At 45.7% G+C, this 23,346-nt stretch overlaps 2 protein-coding genes across 5 annotated transcripts in view; both read right to left on the bottom strand.

The window, feature by feature from the left end:
- Positions 1-15,552, bottom strand: part of tppp (tubulin polymerization promoting protein) — a 78,804-nt gene extending 63,252 nt beyond the window's left edge. Inside the window, exon 1 of the mRNA XM_085989095.1 lies at positions 15,400-15,552. The gene's annotated coding sequence lies outside the window, so the exon portion shown is untranslated. The remainder of the gene's footprint in view (positions 1-15,399) is intronic.
- zdhhc11 (zDHHC palmitoyltransferase 11) overlaps positions 11,804-23,346 on the bottom strand; it is a 126,145-nt gene continuing 114,602 nt past the window's right edge. For all 4 annotated transcript variants that reach the window (XM_085989092.1, XM_085989091.1, XM_085989090.1 and 1 more), the window contains 2 exons: positions 23,099-23,183; positions 11,804-16,328 (listed from right to left, as the gene is read on the bottom strand). In XM_085989092.1, the coding sequence (XP_085845218.1) occupies positions 15,934-16,328; positions 23,099-23,183 (480 nt within the window). In that variant the 3' untranslated portion in view covers positions 11,804-15,933. The remainder of the gene's footprint in view (positions 16,329-23,098; positions 23,184-23,346) is intronic.

The following is a 23,346-nucleotide window of genomic DNA, read 5'->3' as shown; positions in this document are numbered from 1 at the left end:
GTTGGTTATGACAAGGCCATGTTTTAAGCATTTCATCAGGAGGAGGGTACCGTTGGAGTTGGCTTTCCCTACCCCCTCTCTGCCGATCGCACCTCCCCAGAGGTCTGTGTCCTTTCCAACTCTGGCGTTGAAGTCGCCAAGGAGGATCAGCTTGTCACCCGTTGGGACTCGGGACAGGGATTGTTCGAGGCTGGAGAAGAATTCCTCTTTGGTTTCACCTGTGGCTTCCAGTGTTGGGGCATGCGCACTGATGACCATAGCACGCTGGTTCCAGGCTAGGTGAGCCGTAGAGTGATGAGGCGTTCGTTTATTCCACAAGGGGAGTCTCTGAGACGTTCAACCAGCTCATTTTTTATGGCGAAGCCTACCCCATGGAGGCGGCGTTCTTCTTCAAGTTTGCCTTTCCAGAAGGTGGTGTAACCACCACCTTGCTCCTTGAGCTGGCCTTCCCCTGCCCACCGGTTCTCGCTTAGGGCGGCGATGTCTATGTTGAAATGTCTGAGCTCCTGGGCAACGATAGCAGTACGGCATTCCGGTCTGTCGCTGTTGGGGTTGTCCATGAGGGTCCGGACGTTCCAGGTCCCAAACTTCATTTTAAAGGGTGGAAGATGCCTGTGCGTGAATTCTTTTAACGTGGGGTGGTCGTTGCACACCAGCTACCACACGGGCTTGACAGTGCAAGGTCTTGGTCCAATGGCAAGGGGATCCAAGACGATTGGAGACCAGGCTCTGCTACATCGGCCTAGCACACACACACAAACATACTCCTACTCCTCGAGAACAAGAAAGCAGCTCTACAGATGCCTGAAGGCCGAGGTCCAACAAAAAACTCGCGACCTAAAGAACAGATGGTGGGTGGAGAAAGCGCAGGAGATCCAGCAGCTAGCCGACAACCATGATGTGCATGGATTCTTTAGCGCAGTCAAGACCACCTACGGCCCAAGCACCCAAGGTCCTACCCCACTGCGGGCCAAGAATGGAGAGGTACTCATCAAGGACAGAGAGGCAGTCAGTGCCCACTGGAAGGAGAACTTTAAAGATCTCCTTAACAGAGACTCTGTCTTCGACGCGAGTGTCGTCAACTCCATCCCGCAGCATGCCACCCGCCACCACCTCTGCACAACCCCAGCCCGTCATGAGGTTGAAAAGGCCATCCAACAACTGAAGAACAACAAGGCCTCAGGAGCAGATGGAATCCCCGCCGAGGCACTAAAACATGGCAGAGAAGCACTATTGGTGCGAATACATTAACTAATTTCTCTTATTTGGAAGGAGGAGAGCATGCCAGGGGATCTCAGAGACACTGTAAACCTGACCATCTTCAAGAAAGGTGACGTCCGATTGTGATCATTACAGAAGTGTCTCCCTGCTGTCTGCCACAGGGAAAGTCATCGCAAGAATCCTCCTCAATCGCCTTCTCCCAGTGGCTGACTGTAAAGTCTGTGGGTTGTTTAGTTAATTAATACACAGACTCCAAGAGTAACTTAAAACAGGACTTTACTATTCGAAGGTCAGGGCGAATCTACCCAATACTTCCTGACACAGCACTTATATACCGGTGTGGTCACCGTCGGTATTACAGTATACAGAAGCCAACAAAGTAGTGCAACACCTAAAGTAGTTCTCTTAAAGGTGGACGGTTACATACAATAGTTCTCTTAAAGGTAGACGGGTACATACACTACAATCCTCCCTTTTTAGCTTACAACATACTGATTCCCCATTAAACATACATTATAACATATATACAACTTTATGCAAGACAGTTCACAGATTCAGTCTCTCTGGAGGTTTCCGGACTCTGTCCGGATAACGCCTCGGTGGTGTCGTAACTTCCGGCGGGGTAGTAGGTGCTTCTGGCAAGGTCGATTCGGCTTGAAGGACAGTGTCAGGTTCATCTGATTCCAGTATTACCAGATCGGAGGTAGGTGTTCTGGGTATCTCTGTCTCAACATTAACCGTGCACCGTGGTGGAGTAGGTTGGCCATTTGTGGCTGACCCTATGATCTGGTCAACATGGCACCTTATTATACTGTCCCCAATGTCCACCATATACATCAACGGCCCTAGCCTTTTTCCAATAGTTCCAGGCTGCCATTTCTCGGTACGGTAGTCCCGGGCCAAAACTTGTTGACCTATCTGAAAAGATCTAGTTGGCCTTTCATTCATGCCCTGGAATTGCCAATTCTCTACGTCCCTTCTGACGTTTGGCTTAAGCAAATCCAGCCGGCATCTTAGTTGTCTATTAAAAAACATCATGGCGGGAGTTTGATTTGTGACCGCATGTGTTGCATTCCTGTACGCCAACAAGAAGCTATCCACCTTATGTTGTAAGTTAATGGCTTCATTACCCATGGCCTTTATGGCCTTCTTGAAGGTCTGGACAAACCTTTCAGCCAATCCATTGGAGGCGGGATGGTATGGGGCTGACGTGTAGTGCTTAACCCCATTGCTCTTTAAGAATTTCTTGAATTCTTCGGACACAAATTGCGGTCCATTATCAGAACAGATCTGTTCCGGCAGCCCATTCCTAGCAAACATGGTCCTTAACACTGTAATGGTTTTTTCCGTGGTGGTGGTGGACATCTTTATTACCTCCGGCCACTTGGAGTGTGCATCCACCGCTATTAGAAACATTGAGTCCATAAATGGACCAGCAAAGTCGATGTGTACCCTTTGCCAAGGAGATGAGGGCCACTCCCATGGATGCAGAGGAGCCTGTGGTGGCGCGTTTTGGACCTTCTGGCATCCTAGACAGCTCTTAGTGATTTCTTCGATGTCCCCATCAATGCCTGGCCACCACACAAACGCTCTTGCTAGGTTCTTCATTTTCACTCCACCCAGATGTCCCTCGTGCAGCTCCTTTAACACCTTCTGTTGACGTTTGGGTGGAATCACCACTCTAGATCCACACATCAGGGTTCCTCGACACACTGACAGCTGTTCTTTTCTCTGCGAAAATGCTGGCAGCGTTGGTTCGCCCTGTGCTGGCCATCCCTCCACCGTTAAATCATAGACTCGTGAGAGAGTCGGGTCATTTCTTGTTTCGTTTTCGATCATCGAATTTGTTACTGGTAGACATTCCACTATGGATGAGTGGAACATCTCTACCGGGTCCACTGTAGTCGCTTCTTCTACTATCGGCAATGGCAAGCGCGATAACCCATCAGCATTTCCATGCTGTTTGGACCTTTTGTATTCGATGTCATATTGGTGTGCCCCAAGTAACACGGACCACCTCTGTAACCTTTGCGCTGTCATGGTGGAAACGGCCTTGTTAGGGTTGAATATGGACACCAACGGCTGGTGGTCTGTCAGTAATGTGAACTTCTTGCCCTGCAGATAATGATTGAATTTCTTTACGCCCCACACAAGGCTGAGGGCCTCCCTATATATTTGAGCATAATTTCGCTCCGCGGAGGTCAATGATCGGGACGCGAATGCCACTGGCCTTTCCGAGCCATTTGGTAACTTGTGTGAAAGTACTGCTCCAATTCCATAGGGGGAAGTATCACAAGCTAGATGAAGAGGTAACGTTGGGTTGAAATGAGCCAACACTTCTTCAGAGGTAATCAATGCCTTGCTTCTGCGAAAGGCCTTTTTACATTCCTCACTCCACTTCCATGGTACTTCTTTCCGCAACAGAGCATTCAGCGGATGCAGCACCGTGGATAGATTCGGCAGAAACTTGTGATAATAATTAATCAACCCCAAGAATGATCTTAACTGTGATACGTTTTCCGGAGCGGGGGCCTTCACGACAGCTTCTATCTTGTCAGGTGACTTGTGCAGCCCCTCTCGGTCAATGACATGACCGCAGTACGAGATCCGTTTTTGGAAGAACTCACATTTCTTGCGATTAACTCGAAGGCCATATTCCTTCAACCTAGTGAGCACCAGTTTCAAATTTGTGAGGTGTTCTTCCTCGTCTTCTCCCGTAATCAGGATATCGTCTAAGTAACACTGCGTGCTTGGAATTCCTTGTAATACCTGCTCCATGGCCCTCTGCCAAATTGCTGGAGCCGAAGCTACCCCAAAAACCAGTCTATTATAACGATACAAGCCTGTGTGTGTGTTGATGGTGAGGTACTGACGCGACTCTTCCTCGACTTCCATTTGTAAGTATGCCTGTGCCAGGTCTATCTTGGTGAAGTGTTTCCCTCCAGCCAACGAAGCAAAGATATCTTCAATCCGCGGAAGCGGGTATTGTACCGTGTGAAGCATCGGATTCACTGTGATCTTGAAGTCTCCGCAGATGCTGACCTTCCCCGGTCCCCCTGGCTTGTTACTTGGTGAAGACTTCATGACGGGAACAATGGGCGTGGCCCACTCACTCCAGTCCACTTTTGACAGTACCCCTGATCGTTCAAGTTCTTCCAGTTCTGCCTCCACAGCAGGTCGTATCGCGTAAGGTACCGATCTGGCTTTGAAAAATTTTGGGCTTGCATGTTCTGCAATCTTAACCTTTGCTTTAATTCCTCGCAGTGTTCCCAGTCCTTGCTGGAATACCTCTTTAGCTTCGTCTAATATTCTGGACAACCGTTCAGGTTTGACATCTTCCTTTCCGGAATCTACCGTCATGGTGTTTAGTGAATGCCAGTCTATCTTTATTTTCCTGATCCACTCCCGTCCCAGAAGTGGTGGACCTCCCTCAGGCAACACATACAGGTCCATCCTTTGGTGCTCTTTGTCCTTGTATCTCACCTTGACTTCTATCTTTCCGATGGGGTATACTTTGTGCCCCGTGTATGTCTTCAATACTAGTTCCGTATCCCGTAGGGGAATATGCTTGAATAACTTTTTATAATCATGCTTATTCATGACCGTCAACGCCGATCCGGTGTCCACTTCCATTTTCACTTGGACTTTTGCAATCTGTAGTGTGATCCAGATAGCTTGTCGGTCAGCTTCATTACTCACATTGTGAATTCTCAGACTATCCAGTTCCTTGCAGTTGGAGTGTGAGTCCGAATTCTGGTCTTCCGGACTCTTCCTAGTCACCTCATGTACCTTCCTGTACCTCTTTTGTGGTGACTCATTATTGTTGGTCTTCTTTCCTGACCGGCATACCTTAGCTATGTGACCGAGCTTGCCACATTTCCTACATTCCTGGTTTTTAAACCAGCATTGGTTCTGGTCGTGTGTTGTCTTCCCACAACGATAGCATTTCGTTGTACCCGAAGTAATTTGCTGCACCCTGAGTGCCGCTGCCTTTAGCTGCATTTCCGCCGTTCCTTTCGCTGCGGCTTCGTTCAATGCAGCAATAAGGACAGCCTTCTCAAGTGTAAGATCGTTCTCTTCGAGCAGTCGTTTTTGTGTTTCTTCCTTCGACATTCCGCACACGAATTTGTCTCACAACGCCTCTGTCAGATTCCCTCCAAACTGGCAGTGTTTCGCTAGTCTACACAGTTCGACCAAGTATTCTGCGTTGCTTTCGTCTTTCCTTTGCGTTCTCGCATAGAATTTGAATCGTTCCGCCAACATCAACGGTGTGGGGTTCAAGTGATCCTTCAGAACAGTCACAATATCATCGAAAGTCTGACCCGCCGGTTTAGCTGGTGCTAGTAGATGCTTCAAGAGCTCGTATGTCTTCGCGCCCATCGAGTTTAGCAAGGTTATAGCTTTGTCATCTTCTTCTATTTTATTGGCCTCACAATAGATCTCAATGCGTTCCACATACGTGGCCCAGTCTTCTACCTCGGAATTAAAATCGTTGATGTTACCACGCTTAGGCATCTTCCTCTCTTTCTGATAACACCCCGAATTATTTCTTTAACTTATTTTTTTTTTCTCTAAGATGGCGGTTTCCCGCGCTTATCTTCTCTCCCCGCCCACTTCAATGGCGGTTTCCCACTTCTGTCTTCTTCCCCGCCTAATGGCGGCTTCCCGCGTTTCTTCCCTAGCGGGAGGGGTACACTTTCCCCCACAGGCGACGGCCGCTGGCTTTCAGGTTCACAGCCTGCGCGTCGGCTTCAGGGCTTTCCCTTTTCTCGGCAGGGCAACCGGCGCTGGGTACACCCCGCTGACGGCGAACAGGTTCAGCCGCTGGGCTGGCTCTCGCTCAGTTCCCCTTGCTCGGGCTCGGTCTCTCTCCCGCTCTCTCGGCTCTACCGGCGCTGGGTGCACCCCGTTGACGGAGAACAGTTTCAGCCGCTGGACTGGCTCTCGCGCAGTCTCCCTTGGTCGGCTCTGCCTCTCCCGCTCGCTCGGCTCTACCGGCGCTGGGTACACCCCGTTGACGGAGAACAGTTTCAGCCGCTGGACTGGCTCTCGCGCAGTCTCCCTTGGTCGGCTCTGCCTCTCCCGCTCGCTCGGCTCCCAAACGCCTCTCCCAGCCGCCTCGCAGTCCGGTGCTTCCCTCCCCGGCTGCGGCTGAGTTTATCTCTTCCCGCGCCTACGCTCACGGTCGCAGCGCTTCGTGGCTTCGGTCGCTGCCTGGCTTTTCCCGCCGGTCGCGGTCTAGCTGTCTCACGACGCCGTTGTGTCCCCCAGCCTATTAGTACCGCGGCTTCCTTGCTCCACGCTGCCCCAGTCTCAGCGCCTCTGGGCCCGACTTCTGTCCGGCTCCTTTCCCCCTCGACCGTGGTCGAGTGCACCGCCCTTATCCTCCGGTTATTCTTTTTACTTTTCCCTTACTCACAGTCACCATGGCCGCCTTGCTTCTCGTGCTGATCGGCTCACTCCTCACCGTGGCAGAAGGGACAGTCAGTGTCTGTTGCTGATGGAAGTCTTTGTCTCTGAATTCTTCCTCCTTTCCAGCTCTGCAGACTCGAGTTTTCTCCCAGCAGAATGACGAGGGCGGTTGCCTCTTCTCGACGCTCGTTAAGTGCTTCGGAAGTATTGTTGCCGCAGGGTACGATTGGACTCGTCGCCACTGTAAAGTCTGTGGGTTGTTTAGTTAATTAATACACAGACTCCAAGAGTAACTTAAAACAGGACTTTACTATTCGAAGGTCAGGGCGAATCTGCCCAATACTTCCTGACACAACACTTATATACCGGTGTGGTCACCGTCGGTATTACAGTATACAGAAGCCAACAAAGTAGTGCAACACCTAAAGTAGTTCTCTTAAAGGTGGACGGTTACATACAATAGTTCTCTTAAAGGTAGACGGGTACATACACTACACTGACGAGCTCCTCTCAGAGTCGCAATGTGGATTCCGCCCACTAAGGGGCACAATGGACGAGATCTTCACCACGCGACAACTACAAGAGAAATGCAGGGAACAGCACCAATCGCTGTACATGGTCTTCTTTGACCTCACAAAGGCCTTCGACACCATCAATCATGAGGGATTATGGAGTGTCCTCCTCAAATTCGGCTGCCCTCAAAAGTTTGTTACCATCCTCCGCCTGCTTCATGATGACATGCAAGCCGTGATCCTGACTAATGGATCCAGCATAGACCCAATTCACGTATGGACCGGGATCAAGCACGGCTGTCACATCGCACCAACGCTCTTCTCGATCTTCCTTGCTGCAATACTCCATCTCACCCTCAGTAAGCTCCCCGCTGGAGTGGAGCTAATCTACAGAACAAACGGGAAACTGTTCAACCTCCGTCGCCTCCAGTCCAGATCCAAGGTCGTCCCATCCTCTGTCGTCGAATTACAGTATGCAGATGATGCTTGCGTCTGCGCTCACTCGGAGATCGAACTCCAAACCATCGTCAACTCCTTCACCGAAGCGTACGAGGGCATGGGCCTTACACTAAACATCCATAAGACAAATGTCCTCTACCAACCTGTCCCCGCCACACAGTACTGCTCCCTGATTATCAAAATCGATGACGAGGCCTTGGACAACGTGGACCAAGGGCAGCACGGTGGCATAGTGGTTAGCACTGTTGCCTCACAGCGCCAGGGACCCGGGTTCAAATCCGGCCTCGGGTGACTGTCTGTGTGGAGTTTGCACATTCTCCCCGTGTTTGCGTGGGTTTCCTCCGGGTGCTCCGGTTTCCTCCCACAGTCCAAAGATGTGCGGGTTAGGTTGATTGGCCATGATAAAAATTGGCCCTTAGTGTTAGGGGGGATTAAATATGTGGGGTTACAGGGTTACGGGGATAGGGCTTGGGTGGGATGGCTGTCGGTGTAGGGACCGGGTGCTAGGGTTTGGATGATCAGCCATGATCTCGTTGAATGGTGGAGCAGGCTCGAAGGGCCAAATGGCCTACTCCTGCTCCTATCTTCTATGTTTCTATGTTTCTATACCTCGGGAGACTATTGTCAACAGGGGCAGATGTCGATGACGAAGTCCAACACCGCCTTCAGTGTGCCAGTGCAGCCTTCGGTCGCCTGAGGAAGAGCATGTTTGAAAACCAGGACCTCAAACGCAGTACCAAGCTCATGGTTTACAGAACAGTAGTGATACCCGCCCTCCTGTATGCTTCAGAGACATGGACCATGTACAGCAGGCACCTCAAAGCACTGGATAGGTACCACCAATGCTGCCTCTGCAAGATCCTGTAAATCCATTGGCAGGATAGGTGCACAAACGTCAGTGTTCTCGCTCAGGCCAGCATCGAAGCTTTGACCACGCTCCATCAGCTCCGATGGATGGGCCACATCGTCCGCATGCCCGATACGAGACTCCCAAAACAAGCGCTCTACTCGGAGCTCCAACACAGCAAGAGAACCTCAGGTGGGCAGAGGAAACACTTCAAGGACACCCTCAAAGCCTCCTTGAAAAAGTGCAACATCCCCACCGACACCTGGGAATCGCTGGCCCAAGACCGTACAAAGTAGAGGAGAAGCAGCCGGGAAAGCGCCGAACACCTCGAGTTTCTTCGCCGGGAGCAAGCGGAAGCCAAGCGCAAACAGCAGAAGGAGCGCACGTCAACCCAAGCACCCCACCCACCCGCCACTACAACCTCTGTCTGCCCCACCTGTGACAGAGACTGTAGGTCCCGCATTGGACTCATCAGTCACTGGAGAACTCATTTTTAGTTTGGAAGCAAGTCATCCTCGGTTCCGAGGGACTGCCTAAGAAGAAAAGGAATAGCCTGGATGAACTTTTTTCAAAAAAAAGACTTGCATTTATATAGTGCCTTCACGACCACTGGAGGTCCCAAAGCACTTTACAGCCAACGAAGTACTTTTGAAGTGTAGTCACTGTTGTAATGTAGGAAACACGGCAGCCAATTTGCACATAGCAAGTGTAAAGGAAATAGCCATATTCCAAGAGAGACACCATCCTATGAATGGAATTTTGACTTTATTAATACATGACATACTGGGTTTAAAAGTCTGGAAAGCCTCGGCGACACAGGCTGTGTCAATACAGGCTTCTGAGATAAAATGAAATGTTAACACAAAAGTTGTAAACACCACACAAGCTTTTGAAATGGGAATTAATTGTTAATACTGAGACAATGGTCCTATTGAAGCAAACCATTGGTGCTTCCAGAATGTCTGCAGTTTGGAACCAACACAATAGAAATGCCCAAGTAAAGTGTTAAAAACTAACACTTTGAACAGAAACACAGAATATTAAAAAAACATGTGCCTTTGATAAAAGTAACATCAAATGAAAGCCAGGAAACATAAGTCAGTAATATAACCAACTAAGATGGCTAGGAAAACAAACACCCTGGTTGAAACATAGAAACATAGAAGATAGGAGCAGGAGTAGGCCATTCAGCCCTTCGAGCCTGCTCCGCCATTCAATGAGATCATGGCTGATCATTCAAATTCAGTACCCTGTCCCTGCCTTCTCCCCATATCCCTTGATCCCTTTAGCCTCAAGAAATATATCCAACTCTTTCTTGAATATATTTAATGAACTGGCCTCCACTGTCCTCTGTGGCAGAGAGTTCCACAGGTTCATCACTCTCTGGGTGAAGAAATTCCTCCATTTCAGTCCTAAATGTCCTACCCCTTATCCTTAGACTATGACCCCTGGTTCTGGACTCCCCGACCATCGGGAACATCCTTCCAACATCTAGTCTGTCCAGGCCTGACAGAATTTTATAGGTTTCAATGAGATCCCCTCTCAATCTTCTAAACTCCAGTGAGTATAAGCCCAATCGACACAATCTCTCCTCATACGTCATTCCTGCCATCCCAGGTATCAGCCTGGTGAATCTTCGCTGCACTCCCTCCAGTGGTTTTGATTTACATGTTGTAAAAGATACCAACAGAACACTTTGAAAATATTACATCAATAGATGACACCAATCACATGGTTTTTGTATTGAAAATGGAATAGTTAGTAGACGCGACGTCTGCTTTCGAACAGCAGAGGTGATTTAGAATTGAATGGAAGCCCTTCGATAAAAATGACATCAGAGATAAATCTGTTGTAGCCATTTTATGATACATTTTGAAACACCTAAACGACAGACAGAAGTCTGCAAGCTAACAGTTGAATTGACAGTAAGACTAGAAAGAATTCAACAGAAGATGACTAGAGATAATTAGCTTACATCAGCAGAAAACTTCAAAGGCTAAACCACTAAAAAAAAGGTATAAAAATAGAGCTTTTCAGATGGAAAGTCAGAAGTCGCTGGAAAGGGCAAGCGATTCTCAACTTCAGAGGCATGCTCTGTAAGTTTTTAATTCTTTGAGTCTCGGGGATCAAAAAGATACCTTTAATTTGATTTTGGTGGATATTCTGGATTAAGAATAATAGAAATGTAAAAATGTACAAAGTTAAGATTTGAGAATAAGGATCTCTGAGAATAAGAAATGCAAGCTATTTGTATTTTGAACTGTTAAAGTTGCGATTGACTCAACAGCTGTTAACTGTATGTCGGCTCTTAAATAAATCTATATATTTTTAGAATCGTCTCAAGTAGTATTTCTGTATCAAACTCGCGAACTCAATTTCTGTACACTCTTTTGTAAGGAGTTGCAGAATTCTGGGGGAGTATTCCGGACCCTCACAATATCCGGAAGGTTACAGTCTAGTTAAACTTATTAAAAGTGCTATCTGGAGGACGGTAATATCTTCAGGTCATTCCTTTCCTTTAGGGAGAGATAGTCTGGACCTTTAGACCCAATTAAGCATCTTATAGAATTCGGCTATCTCTAACTTTAGTTTAAGGTGAACGTCTGGGGAATACGCCTGATCTGGGGTAGCCCAAAAAGGGCTAGGACTAGTAATCATCCCTTCACAAGCTCCCACAAACAGCACTGTGATAATGACCAGATAATCTGTTTTTATGATGTTGAGTGAGGGATAAATATTGGCCAGGACACCGGGGATAACTCCCCTGCTCTTCTTGGGATCTTTTATGTTCATCTGAGAGAGCAGACGGGGCCTCGGTTTAACATCTCATCCGAAAGACGGCACCTCCGACAGTGCAGCACTCCCTCAGCACTGCACTGGAGTGTCAGCCGAGATTTTTGAGTTCAAGTCTCCGGAGTGGAAGTTGTATCCACAACCTTCTGATTCAGAGGTGAGAGCGCTACCCACTGAGCCACAGCGGACACTCAATCCACATTTTATTTTTATTTTTGATGCTCCACATTTTCACTCCCACAAAAGACAGTGGATTCAGGGCAGACAAGATAAAGAACATTTATACATGAAGTGTGTGTAACAGGGCTTGTTTCACTAGTGTTAACTGTATCAGAAGTAAATTAGAGTTTAGTTAACAAAACCCTTACAGTGTAACAAAGAGATTGAAGATGTGAGCAAATGACTCCCAGTTTGATCCTGACTGTGGAGCCATTATATTCAATTCTCATTTCATGCAATTTTTCTTACTTTTTCCCCAAGTGAAATGCCCATTATATTTAGGACAATTTCATTGGCTATACAGACTGCACTTATTAAAATATTTAAGAAACAAAGAAAGAATTGGGCGATAGAGTATTTTATTATTCCAATCATAAAAATACAAGATTAAATAATATTTCTACACATTTAAACAACTGCCTAAAGGGCCCATTCATGCTTTATGTGCAGTCGGGAATTGTAGGGACAGCAAACTCTTACGCCAGGAATTTCTTCAGAGGCTTCCCCAGCTCCGAACCCCCACCAAAATTACGCGGGTGGGGGTGGGGAGGGGGAAGAGGAGGAAAAGTGTGAGAGAAGTGGTGAGGAAATTCAGGCTGAAATTATCAATCGTTATGGTTTATCCAACACCACTGAGGTGCAATAAGCAATTTATTGCAGGTTTTTGGTTAATTTTTTTCTAGTGCTATGTTGCCGACGCTCTGCTGTGCACACGTTTCTGATACCAGCGCTGTTGCACACGACTTAAGTTATATAGCAGTGTTGTGCAATAGAAATCGCTGACTAGTCACGGATGTGTCTACAGTGACACCATTTTAACCACAGGCACTAATTTCAGTAGAAAACACCTTACACACAATACAAGTAAGTGTACGTCACGTGAAAGAAAAAGAGAGAACTTGCGTTTATGTTGCACCTTTCACAACCTCAGGACGTCCCAAAGTGCTTTACAGCCAATGAAGTACCTTTAAAGTATAGTCACTGTTGTAATATAGGTAGGGAAATGCAGCAGCCAATTTGTGCACAGCAAGATCCCACCAACAACAATGGGATAGTGACCAGATAATGTGATTTAGTGATATTGGTGGAGGGATAAATATTGGCCCAGGAGAACTTCCCTGTTCTTCAAATAGTTCCGTGGGATCTTTTACATCCAGCTGTGAGGGCAGACAGGGCTTCAGTTTAACGTCTCATCCGAAAGACGGCATCTCTGACAGTGCAGCACTCCTTCAGTACTGCACTGGAGTGTTAACCTGCCTTACGCGCTCAAGTCTTTGGAATGGGGTTTGTACCCTCAAAATCTGATTCGGGGTGCAAGTGCTACCATTGAGCCATATTACTTAACAAAAATCTACCATCATTCAGTAGCCAAGTAAATAATACACTCACAACGATCAAAACACACTCACACACTCTGCTTTTCATTTGACCATTTCACAAAAAGGTTAAAGTTCACATGCATACGCCGTGCAAATGAGTATGGAGACCACATGCCCAATGACGGTTTCCATTACCCATTTTTTATTTACTAATCAGAAATGCAATTAGCCACATCTGGATCCCCAATTGGCCACATGTGGCTCGTGTATTGGACAACACTGTTTTATACCAAATTCGGCACTAAATTTGCGAGTGACTTAAAACATGGCAGATTGTACTGCAGAAACACAGTGAAACAGTCTGAACAGGTTTCAAAACTAGTGAAAACCAGCTTTACACACATTTACACATTTAAAAACCTTTTCAAGTTTCACATAAATCGGCACTAAAACACAATTCGATATATGGCTACAAATGTTAAAAAGTGCCATGTTTAGCACAGTATATATTCATCAATAGTGAGTTAAAATGACGATTAAAATCTAAATTCACATGCATGATCCATTCACTGTACGGATAGAAAACGGCATGTCTAGACCATGCTGCACATCAGTGTCTTGCTATACAGTAGTTGTTTGGTACAACACCAGTGAACACTACTTTGTTTCATCTCAATAGTTCTTCAAACCCTTCTACCCTGGGACTTGTTCAGACCTAGCTTTTAGCCTACACTGAAGTTTTAAGATGATAAAACACTGAAATGTTTCATCTTCCACTGCTGATTTTTATCTGGGCATCCTGATAATCAACTGTGAAGTGATGGATTGATTGATAGCTTTCTGTTAACCAAAGGTATGAAGGGATATGGGCCAAAGGTGGGTATATGGAGTTAGGTCGCAGTTCAGCCATGATCTCATTGAATGGCGGAGCAGGCTCGTGGGGCTGAATGGCCTACTCCTGTTCCTATGGTTCTTTGAAGACTGCTGTTTATGATAAATTATTTCCCATTGATTTACATTTTTTTTTTACTAGTTAATCTCCTGTGGCAATACACACAGGGAGTTAAGACCAACTGTAGTCGTCAGACAAAGTAGGGTTAGAGGGTGCAGGATAATTGGATCAGGGCGTGAAGACATAATTTAGTCCCCATTTTAAAGTCATACATTCTGTCCTTATTTTTATATTTCGGTTATAACTTCCTATGTCAACATTTATAATGGAAACTGCCTGTTTTAACTTATCGTGCTGTAATTATACCCTCCTGCCAGTGGAAGCGGTACAGCACCACCACTGGATGGAGGGAGTAATTACAGCATGACTGTTTACATAGACAGTTTCCATTATAAATATTAAACATAGGAAGCTGTAAAGGAAAAATGTTGACAGGAAGTGCGCACAGATGAAAAATGTTCATATATTATAGATGGTGTCATAAATCAAAAATATTTAAATTCACTGTGGAGCTACTGCTTTGTATTTACTGTTAAAGGACATTCCATGGATTAGTGTGGATGTTAATAGAAGAAATTTGTTTATGTAACACTTGTTTGTCTCATGTTTCATTTTACTTAATGCAAGAATTTACAAAAAATGGAAAATACTTCACAAAGATCTCAACGCAAGTGAGTGAATTGTGTTGATCGTTAACAAAATAATGTTTTTATATTCCCATTATTAGTGTGCATTCCATAATTTCTTTCATCTGTAACATTCTTTATTTTACAATAAAAATGGGCATGTTATATGCAAATGCATCATGGTATTCCATTTACACCAAGTCTGGCAAAAGCAGCTCATAGTTTCATGAGTTTGTACAAAGTGAAAAATTAAGGGTGTACTTTGAGAGAACAGATCACATTCTAAAGTTGTGCTTTGTGCTGGCTAACAGTTCAGTATGAAGTACATATCTCTGGATCGTGAAGATGGCCAATGCGTGTGTACTGAAGAGGTTTTCATAGGAATTTTTGCCACGGAGAAGTCAAATATACTTTTCTTTTGAGCCGTTTTGCTAAGGAATTATTACAACAACAACTTCCATTTATGTAGCGCCTTTAACGTAGTGAAACATCTCAAGGTGCGTATGGCGTTGTGTGGAAATTGCACTGGCTCGGGCTAGGGGGTCACTGACAGTCTCCTCAACCTTGTGGTAATAAAGGTGGGCGTATGTCAGTGGGTTTACTTTAACCACTTCAAATTGGGGAGGGGGCTTTCAGCAGGTTACCAATCCCCTGTTACCATGTTTGCTGTCGCAAGCAGAGTTGAGTATCAGTTTAATTTCTGTTCAAAATCACGTTTTTAATATCATTAGGTGAAACAAATAACACCCAGGAAAGCAAAGCAGTTAGTTTTAACCTAAGCCTTTGACAGGAATTGAGGCCCACAATTCGTGGGATTGGAAAGGCAAAAAACTCGATTGGGCGAAGTTCCCAGGCTTCCCCGGGAAATTTTGCCCTCTTATGCTATCCATTGGCCTCAGTGGAACTTATGCCAGCTGACAGATGAGCTCCACTGAGACACCCTGGAAGCTCCCAAGAGAAAGGTAATCGATCCCAGAGAGGATCAGCTGCCTTTCTTTCTATGGTGCACACCTCCCTTTGGAGCTGAAGACATTCCTACCTTTTTTCTTCAGAATCAGGATGGGCTTCTCGTTGAGCAGGTTTGGGCCATTCCATTTTCCAGCAGATGGTTCGGGTTGGGCAGCACTGAAGTGCCCCTTCAGATGCGAAGTACCCACTCCAGTCATGTAATTGACTTTGTCCCCAGGATTTGGCACAGTGTCTCTAGTTTGGTGTTGGGAGGACTGATTGGCGGGGGGGGGGGTTTGGGGGGTTGGGGGGGGAAGGGGGGGCATAGTTAGGCTCCACTTGTGTCAATGGAGGGGGCCTCCAAGGATTTTCAGGGTCTGAGTGGTTTACGTTAGCTAGATCGCTCTCTTCACCGTTGTTGTTGGATGAGGCCCAGGATACAGAGTGAATGGGACACGTAACACAAATAATTCCACTCCCACAAATTCTACATCTGTCCAAAACACAACCGGTTGATGATACTGTCGATTGCTGGCCAATCATGTGAAGGCCCCAGTAAACTCAGTGGTTTAGATCCATTTTTACATCTCAAAAGTTTTAGTGGGGTTCAGCAAAGGTCTTCAATTTACCCAGAGATTGTACTCTGCTCAGCAATGCTGGACTGCTGTGCTAGTTGGCTGTGCCTCAGGTGAGCTGTTTCTACGTCCTGTTTGACCATCGAAGTCCTCATCGGTTGCTGGCTCGCACCTTCTGCAGACAACCGTGCGGCGTCTCTTGGATTTACCAGCAAGCTCGGAGTGTTGTCCAGAAGCGCATTTTGATTGGATGCATCAAAACACTTCTCTGTATTACCTGGCCCGTCCCTGCATCCACTGCCCATAGTAGCACTACCGAGAGGGTTTTGCACCATTGGGATCTCTTCTACGGACTCCAAACTTCGTCGGCGAGACCCCTGAAAGTTCTTATGATCCGTCTGTAGCATTCCTTCAGAGTTCTCCAGTGGTTCAGGGATGGAGCTAACTGTTGAGAAGAGTAACAAGGGATCAAATAACAAAATACAAATCCATTCCTATCCTAAGGGGGAAAAAAATGACATGCTGCACATCAACACTTCATTCGAATACATTGGCCTCCATTGGCTCTCGGTCTACCAACGCCTCAAGTTTAAAACTCTCATCCTCGTGTTCAAATCCCTCCATGGCTTCGCCCCTCCTTATCTCTGTAACCTCCTCCAGCCCTTCAACCCTCCAAGAACTCTGCATTTCTCCAATTCCTTCACCCCACCATTGGCGGCCGTGCCTTCAGCCGTCTAGGGCCTAAACTCTTGAATTCCCTCCCTAAACCACTCCGTCTCTCCACCTACTCCTTAAAACCTACCTCTTTGACCAAGCTTTTGGTCACCTGTCCTAATATCTCCTTATGTGGCTCCGTGTCACATTTTGTCTGATAACGCTCCTGTGAAGCACCTTAGGACGTTTCACTACGGTAAAGGCGTTTTGTAAATGCAAGATGTTGTTGCATAAAACATTTTCCTTTAGCAAGCACAGCAAACCTTTTTAAGCAAATTAAATTTTATTTTGAGAGTAATTTTTTCCTTTAAATACTGGAGCAAGAGTATCAAAAGTGCAAATGAAGGTAAAATATACACATTACATTCATCTCTATAAGCAACACAGAATGGTGAAATATATCACTTATTCCATAATGAGAAAGGTACTTGACTCATTAGTGAGTTGGGTAAGTTATAAAGATTGTTTTTTTTTAAACTGCATTCAGACCTATCGTATTCTATAAATCCCCAATACTGTAGAGACAGAGGGCACATGCTCTACAAGTAACTTATCTAGAAAGAGTTAGACATTACAGTAATCTTCAACATGAAGGGTGCTTCAATATTTCCCATGATGTCAGATTGATTGGAGGGTCAGATTAGTCTGCGCTTGGGTTTTTAATGGTTAACTTATGAGTATGTGACTCACTCGAGCTCAATGAAGCAATCTGTGTTTTGGGGAAAGGTAGTGGGGGGTGGGGGGGGGGCGGTGAATGGGATCTTTTACATCCAGCCGAGAGGGCAGGCGGGGCTTCGGCTTAACATCTCTTCTGAAAGACTGCACCTCCGACAGGGCAGCACTCCCTCTTCATTGACTATATTTTTGTGATTGAACAACTGGTGAATGAAGATAAAAATAGTAAACAATGTATGAATAATCGAAAAACTGCTCATACAAAGTGCAATTGCCTTCTTTGTTTAGTGACTAAGTATAAAACTGTTTTTCAGTGTTGCTCATGGCTATTTCTGTGACATTAGAGCACTTGCATAACTGTGGGCTACTGTAGCACCAGGATAACCCCAAAATGGCTTGTTTGTGAAAAAATTATCCCGTTGTCAAATCAAATTTCTTTTTAGATATCTTTACAGATGGTTTACAAATAGTTTAAGCTACTGTACATCAAACTGATTGCACCATTCACGAGCATCCTGTCTATAATGGAGAAAATAAATTTCAGCTTTACTTCTGTTTAACTCAAAGCAGGATTGCATGGTTATCATAATCCTTGCATATCAAAACAGTTAACCAATCCATTTTAAAAAGTCACTGGTTGCTGCATTGTGTTAAAACTCTGGGATCCGTGTTTGCGTTCAGCCGGAACTCTTGGATTCAAGCCTTTTGTCTGCTCATTTTGAATCCTGCAAGTTTGGACAATCTCATTCAGATCCCAGTGGGCGTGAGTCCATAGAAACCATTCACAATTTGCATGAAATGATAAAGTAGCTTGTGCATGAAACGTCAAGCTGGTTCTACAAATGGTACTCTTCCGAGCTACTGCTTTGGGGGCAACTATTCAGGAGAAAGTTATTCAGGAGAAGGTGGAGAAAACATGAAGCTGTAACCGGACTGCGCAATGCTTGATGTGGGTGCGCTTGGCGCTGATGCTAGGGGGTCATTTTAACCTAATCCGTCTGCTGGGAAACTGACATGATTGGATCGGCCGCCCGTTTAACACCCCGCCCAATTTTACTGTCCATTACAATCAGTGAAGTGTAAAATCCAGCAGGGCATTAACATGAACAGCCTCTTCCTATCTCTAAACTCCCCCAGCCCTGCAACTCACTGAGATTTCTGCGCTCCTCCAACACTGGCCTCTTGTGCATCCCCCACTCCCTTCGCCCCACCATTGGCAGCCGTGCCTTCAGCCGTCTAGGCCCTATGCTCTGGAATTCTGTCCCTAATCCTCTCGGACTCTCCACCTCTCTCTCCTCCTTTAAGATGCTGCTTAAAAGCCACTTGTGTGACCACCTGTCCTAATGTCTCTAATTCTTGGCTCGGTGTCAATTTTATTCTGATAACGCTCCTGTGAAGCACCTTGGGATGTTTTACTACATTAAAGGCGCTATATAAATGCAAGTTGTTGTTATCCATAACAATTGCGAGAGCCGTCAATGGCATGAGGACTATGGGCTGCCCATCAACAGTACTCTCCGAAGGCAAACTTACCTTAACGTAGTTTCTCATTTCTTCACAGAATTTTAAAATCGAGGTTTTAGTGGATTGGGAACCAATGTAGGTCAGCAAGCACAGGGGTGATGTGTGAACGGGACTTGTTGCGAGTGAGGATATGGGGGCATCAGAGTTTTGGATAAGTTCAAGTTTATGGTGGGTGGAGAATGGGAGGCCGGCCTGGAGAGCAGTGGAATCGTCATGTCTGGAGGTAAAAAAAAGCATGGATGAGGGTTTTCAGCCGTAGGTGGGCTGAGGCAGGGGCGGAGACGGGTAATATTACAATGGTGGGAGTAAGGGGTCTTGGTGATGAAGAGGATATGGGGTTGGAAGCTCAGCTTAGGGTCAAATAGGATGGCGAGGTTGCGAACTGTTTGGTTCAGCCTGAGACAGTGGTCAGAGAGTGGGATGGAATCGGTGGCTAGGGAAGGGAGCTTGTGGCAGGGAGCATAGACAGTGGCTTCGGTATTCCCAATGCTTAATTGGAGGAAATTTCATTGAAGTTCTGAAGGCAACTTTTTTTTTTGTGGGTCTTGCAGGCAGTCGCTGGGTTCAGCACCTCCTGTGATATCCTACTAAATGCACAGAGTTGGCTCCCATGTCTGCATGCTCACGGCTTGACGCTGGTGTGCGTCATGATGCAAGCACACGGGCATACAAAACCGCCTCCCCGCCCGTTCCCACCCTAAGTCAGGACATTGGGAAACAGTGAGGCCAATCAGATCATGCGGGTGCAATTAATCAGGAATCCAGCTTGGGAACCGGCCCTAGTTAGTAGTGGTGGCAGATTGCATCATGAAGTCAGGGAAAGCAGTGCAAGGAGGTCGTTATAGCATTGTCCCAACTGCAATAGTGACATTAGATTTTCTACTACGGGTCTGGGATTTTTGTGCCTTTAATGTTGTTCACCCTCCATGTGCCAAGATCCGCCTCCCAACCCACTCCTTGGTTCTCTTTGACCTGGCACAGCTCGGAGCTTTTTGGTAATGTGTGTGTGCTTGCTCACATTCTCTTGTCCCTGATTGAACTAGAACTGTGATGGGAGCAATAATTTAAGAGGTCAGTCATCTTCATCCTTTCAATAACATGTACCTTACTCCTTATTGGGAATTGGCAAGGCTTTATTGAACTCCAATGCTTGTCCATGGGACAACAGTACAACAAATCCAAGGAGTATTAATTTGATTTATAGATTTTAAAATAGTTCTGAGATGAAGCACGAATTATTCTTGTGCAATATTAATAATTTCAATACTAAAAGGTTTTACTTTGAATGTAATTTTATATATATTAATTAAAGCAAGACCTTGCATTTATATAGCACCTTTCATGACCTCAGGACATCCCAAAGCACTTCACAGCCAATTCAATACTTTGAAGTGTCATCACTGTTATAATGTAGGAAATGCAGCTGCCAATTTCCACACAGCAAGATCCCACAAACAGCGATGAGATAAATGACAAGATAACCTGTTTGGTTGAGGGATAAATATTGGCCAAGACACCGGCGAGAATTAACCTGCTCTTCTTCGAAATAGTGTCATAGCATTATTCTATGTCCACCTGAGAGGGGAGATGGGGCCTCAGTTTAATGTCTTATCTGTATGTAACTGGTAAAATAGATAAGGGAGAACCAGTGGATGTGGTGTATTTGGACTTTCAGAAGGCTTTCGATAAGGTCCCGCATAAGAGATTAGCGCGTAAAGTTAAGGCACATGGGATTGGGGGCAAGGTACTGACTTGGATAGAGAACTGGTTGGCAGACAGAAAGCAAAGAGTTGGAATAAACGGGTCTTTTTCTGAGTGGCAGGCAGTGACTAGTGGGATACCGCAGGGATCGGTCCTTGGACCCCAGCTATTCACAATATACATTAATGATCTGGACGAGGGAACTAGATGTAATATCTCCAAGTTTGCAGATGACACAAAGCTGGGTGGGCGTGTGTGCTGTGAGGAGGATACCGAGAAACTCCAGTATGATTTGGACAGGTTGGGTGATTGGGCAGAAGCATGGCAGATGCAATATAACGTGGATAAATGCGAGGTTATCCACTTTGGTGTCAAAAACAGGAAGGCAGATTATTATCTGAATGGCAATAGATTGGGAGAAGGGGAAGTGCAACAAGACCTGGGTGTCCTTGTGCACCAGTCGCTGAAGGTAAGCATGCAGGTGCAGCAGGCGGTTAAGAAGGTAAATGGTATGTTGGCCTTCGTAGCAAGAGGGTTCGAGTACAGGAACAAGGATGTCTTGCTGCAGTTGTACAGGGCCTTGGTGAGACCACATCTTGAGTATTGTGTGCAGTTTTGGTCGCCTTATCTGAGGAAGGATGTTCTTGCCATGGAGGGAGTGCAGTGAAGATTCACCAGGCTGATACCTGGGATGGCAGGAATGACGTATGAGGAGAGATTGGGTCGATTGGACTTATACTCGCTGGAGTTTAGAAGAATGAGAGGGGATCTCATTGAAACTTATAAAATTCTAACAGGACTAGACAGACTAGATGCAGGAAGGATGTTCCCAATGGCTGGGGAGTCCAGAACCAGGGGTCACAGTCTAAGGATAAGGGGTAAGCCATTTAGGACAGAGATGAGGAGGAATTTCTTCACCCAGCGAGTGGTGAACCTGTGGAATTCTCTACCACAGAAGGCAGTAGAGGCCAATTCATTACATATATTCAAGGAGGAGTTAGATATATTTCTTAAGGCTAAAGGGATCAAGGGGTATGGGGAGAAAGCAGGGACAGGGTACTGAATTTGGATGATCAGCCATGATCGCATTGAATGGCGGAGCAGGCTTGAGGGGCCAAATGGCCTACTCCACCTCCTATCTTCTATATTCTATGTTTATCCAAAGGACAGTGAATTGAAAGAGCCTGTAGAAGGGTTTTGATTGTCTGATCCCTGTGTAACTACAGACTGGCTAAGATGCATATCTGCTTGGTCAGTAAGTGCTGCTCATCGATGTCTATTTCTGACCCCCTTCAAAGACTGAAGATGATCAAAGGGCCTTTATACAAAAAGAGACAATAACCACGGAACTTGTTTCTCTTTTGCAGTGATGCTGTATTTAAATCTGCCGATACAATCAGAGGTGCTGCATAGAGAACAAAGCACTGAATACATGTCATTTCAGGAAAGAGATCAAAAGTTCAAAAACAATGACTTGTGAATACATTTTTCTCCGTGGACGCCCACTGTGTGCTTGAGGGGTTGGAGAGGAAGCAGCTGGCTCTTGTTTTCCCAAATTGTGGAAGGTAGCGCCAGAACCATGCCCATTCCCAATTGGACCGTGCACTTAAAAACTGCGAGGAAACGCAAGTGCCCCCTACAGCTGTGTCAGAAGCAGGGTCTTCTGGCCACTGCTGGAGATCCCAAGGGCTTTAAGTCATCTTGGGGGTGGGGGGAGGTTAGCTACCAGGCCCAGGAACACTGGATGGAAAGGCCACAGGAAATCCTGGGTCAGTGTCATGGGAGCGAAGACCTGATGTAACGAGTCTCCGCCCACTTTTCTTTCTTCCTTGCCCCTGGGGAATGCCGATTACCCAAGTGCGGGAAAGAGGAAAATCTCCCCTAACATTTTTCCCTGAATAAAAGGATTTTTTTTTAAGAACTAGTGTAATTCTGAAGTTGGGGATCTGCAGCTGTCTATCTACCAATAATACTATTTTAAAAAACTGTGTGTATGAGAGCGCTTCCTGTCAAATTTTCAATCATAAATTCGTACATCCACGTTTGTCAAGGCCTTGGAGACGGTGCAGAGATTTACCAGAATGGTACCAGGGATGAGGGACTTAGGTTATGTGGAGAGACTGGAGCAGCTGGGATTGTTCTCCTTCGAGCAGAGAAGGTTGAAGGGAGATTTAAGAGGCGTTCAAGACTATGAGGGGTTTTGATGGAGTAAATAAGGAGAAACTGTTTCCACTGGCAGGAGGGCCAGTAACCAGAGGATACAGATTGAAGATAATTGGTAAAAGAACCAGAGGGGAGACAAGGAGAATTTTTTTTAAACGCAGCAATTTGTTACTATCTGGAATGCACTGCCTGAAAGGGTAGTGGAAGCAGATTCAATAGTAACTTTCAAAAGGGAATTGGAAATATACTTGAAAAGGAAAATTTGCAAGGTAAACTCATACTTAATGGAAACTTCCTATGTAAACATGTCACGCTATAATTATATCCTCCCACCAGTGGAAAGCTTATGGGACTGCTTAAAGAAAATAACACTATGATTTGCAGGATAAATCATAAATTGCACTCATGTAATTCAATTTTTTAAAATGTATTTCTTACCAGTTGATGTTCTCTCAGAAGTGAATTTATTCTCATCAATGTGACCGTCTCCTTTGAATCCACTTTTGGGCCTCTTATTCAGTGTCTAGCATTAAAAATGGACACGAGAAAAAGGATTTAGTTAAATGGACTGTACAAAGCTACACTATATATTAAACCAAACTAAGGTCGCTGCACACTCCGATCAATTTTCTTTCATTATAAATTCGTATTTCCACATTTATAATGTCTCCTTCCCTGCTAGAGAT

The sequence above is a fragment of the Somniosus microcephalus genome, chromosome 5 (genome assembly GCF_052327205.1).
Source record: "Somniosus microcephalus isolate GS21.2 chromosome 5, FLI_Smic_1.0, whole genome shotgun sequence".
NCBI classification, from domain to species: Eukaryota; Metazoa; Chordata; class Chondrichthyes; order Squaliformes; family Somniosidae; genus Somniosus; species Somniosus microcephalus.
Note: the sequence above shows the minus strand (reverse complement) of the source record. Positions and strands in the feature narration are given on the sequence as shown.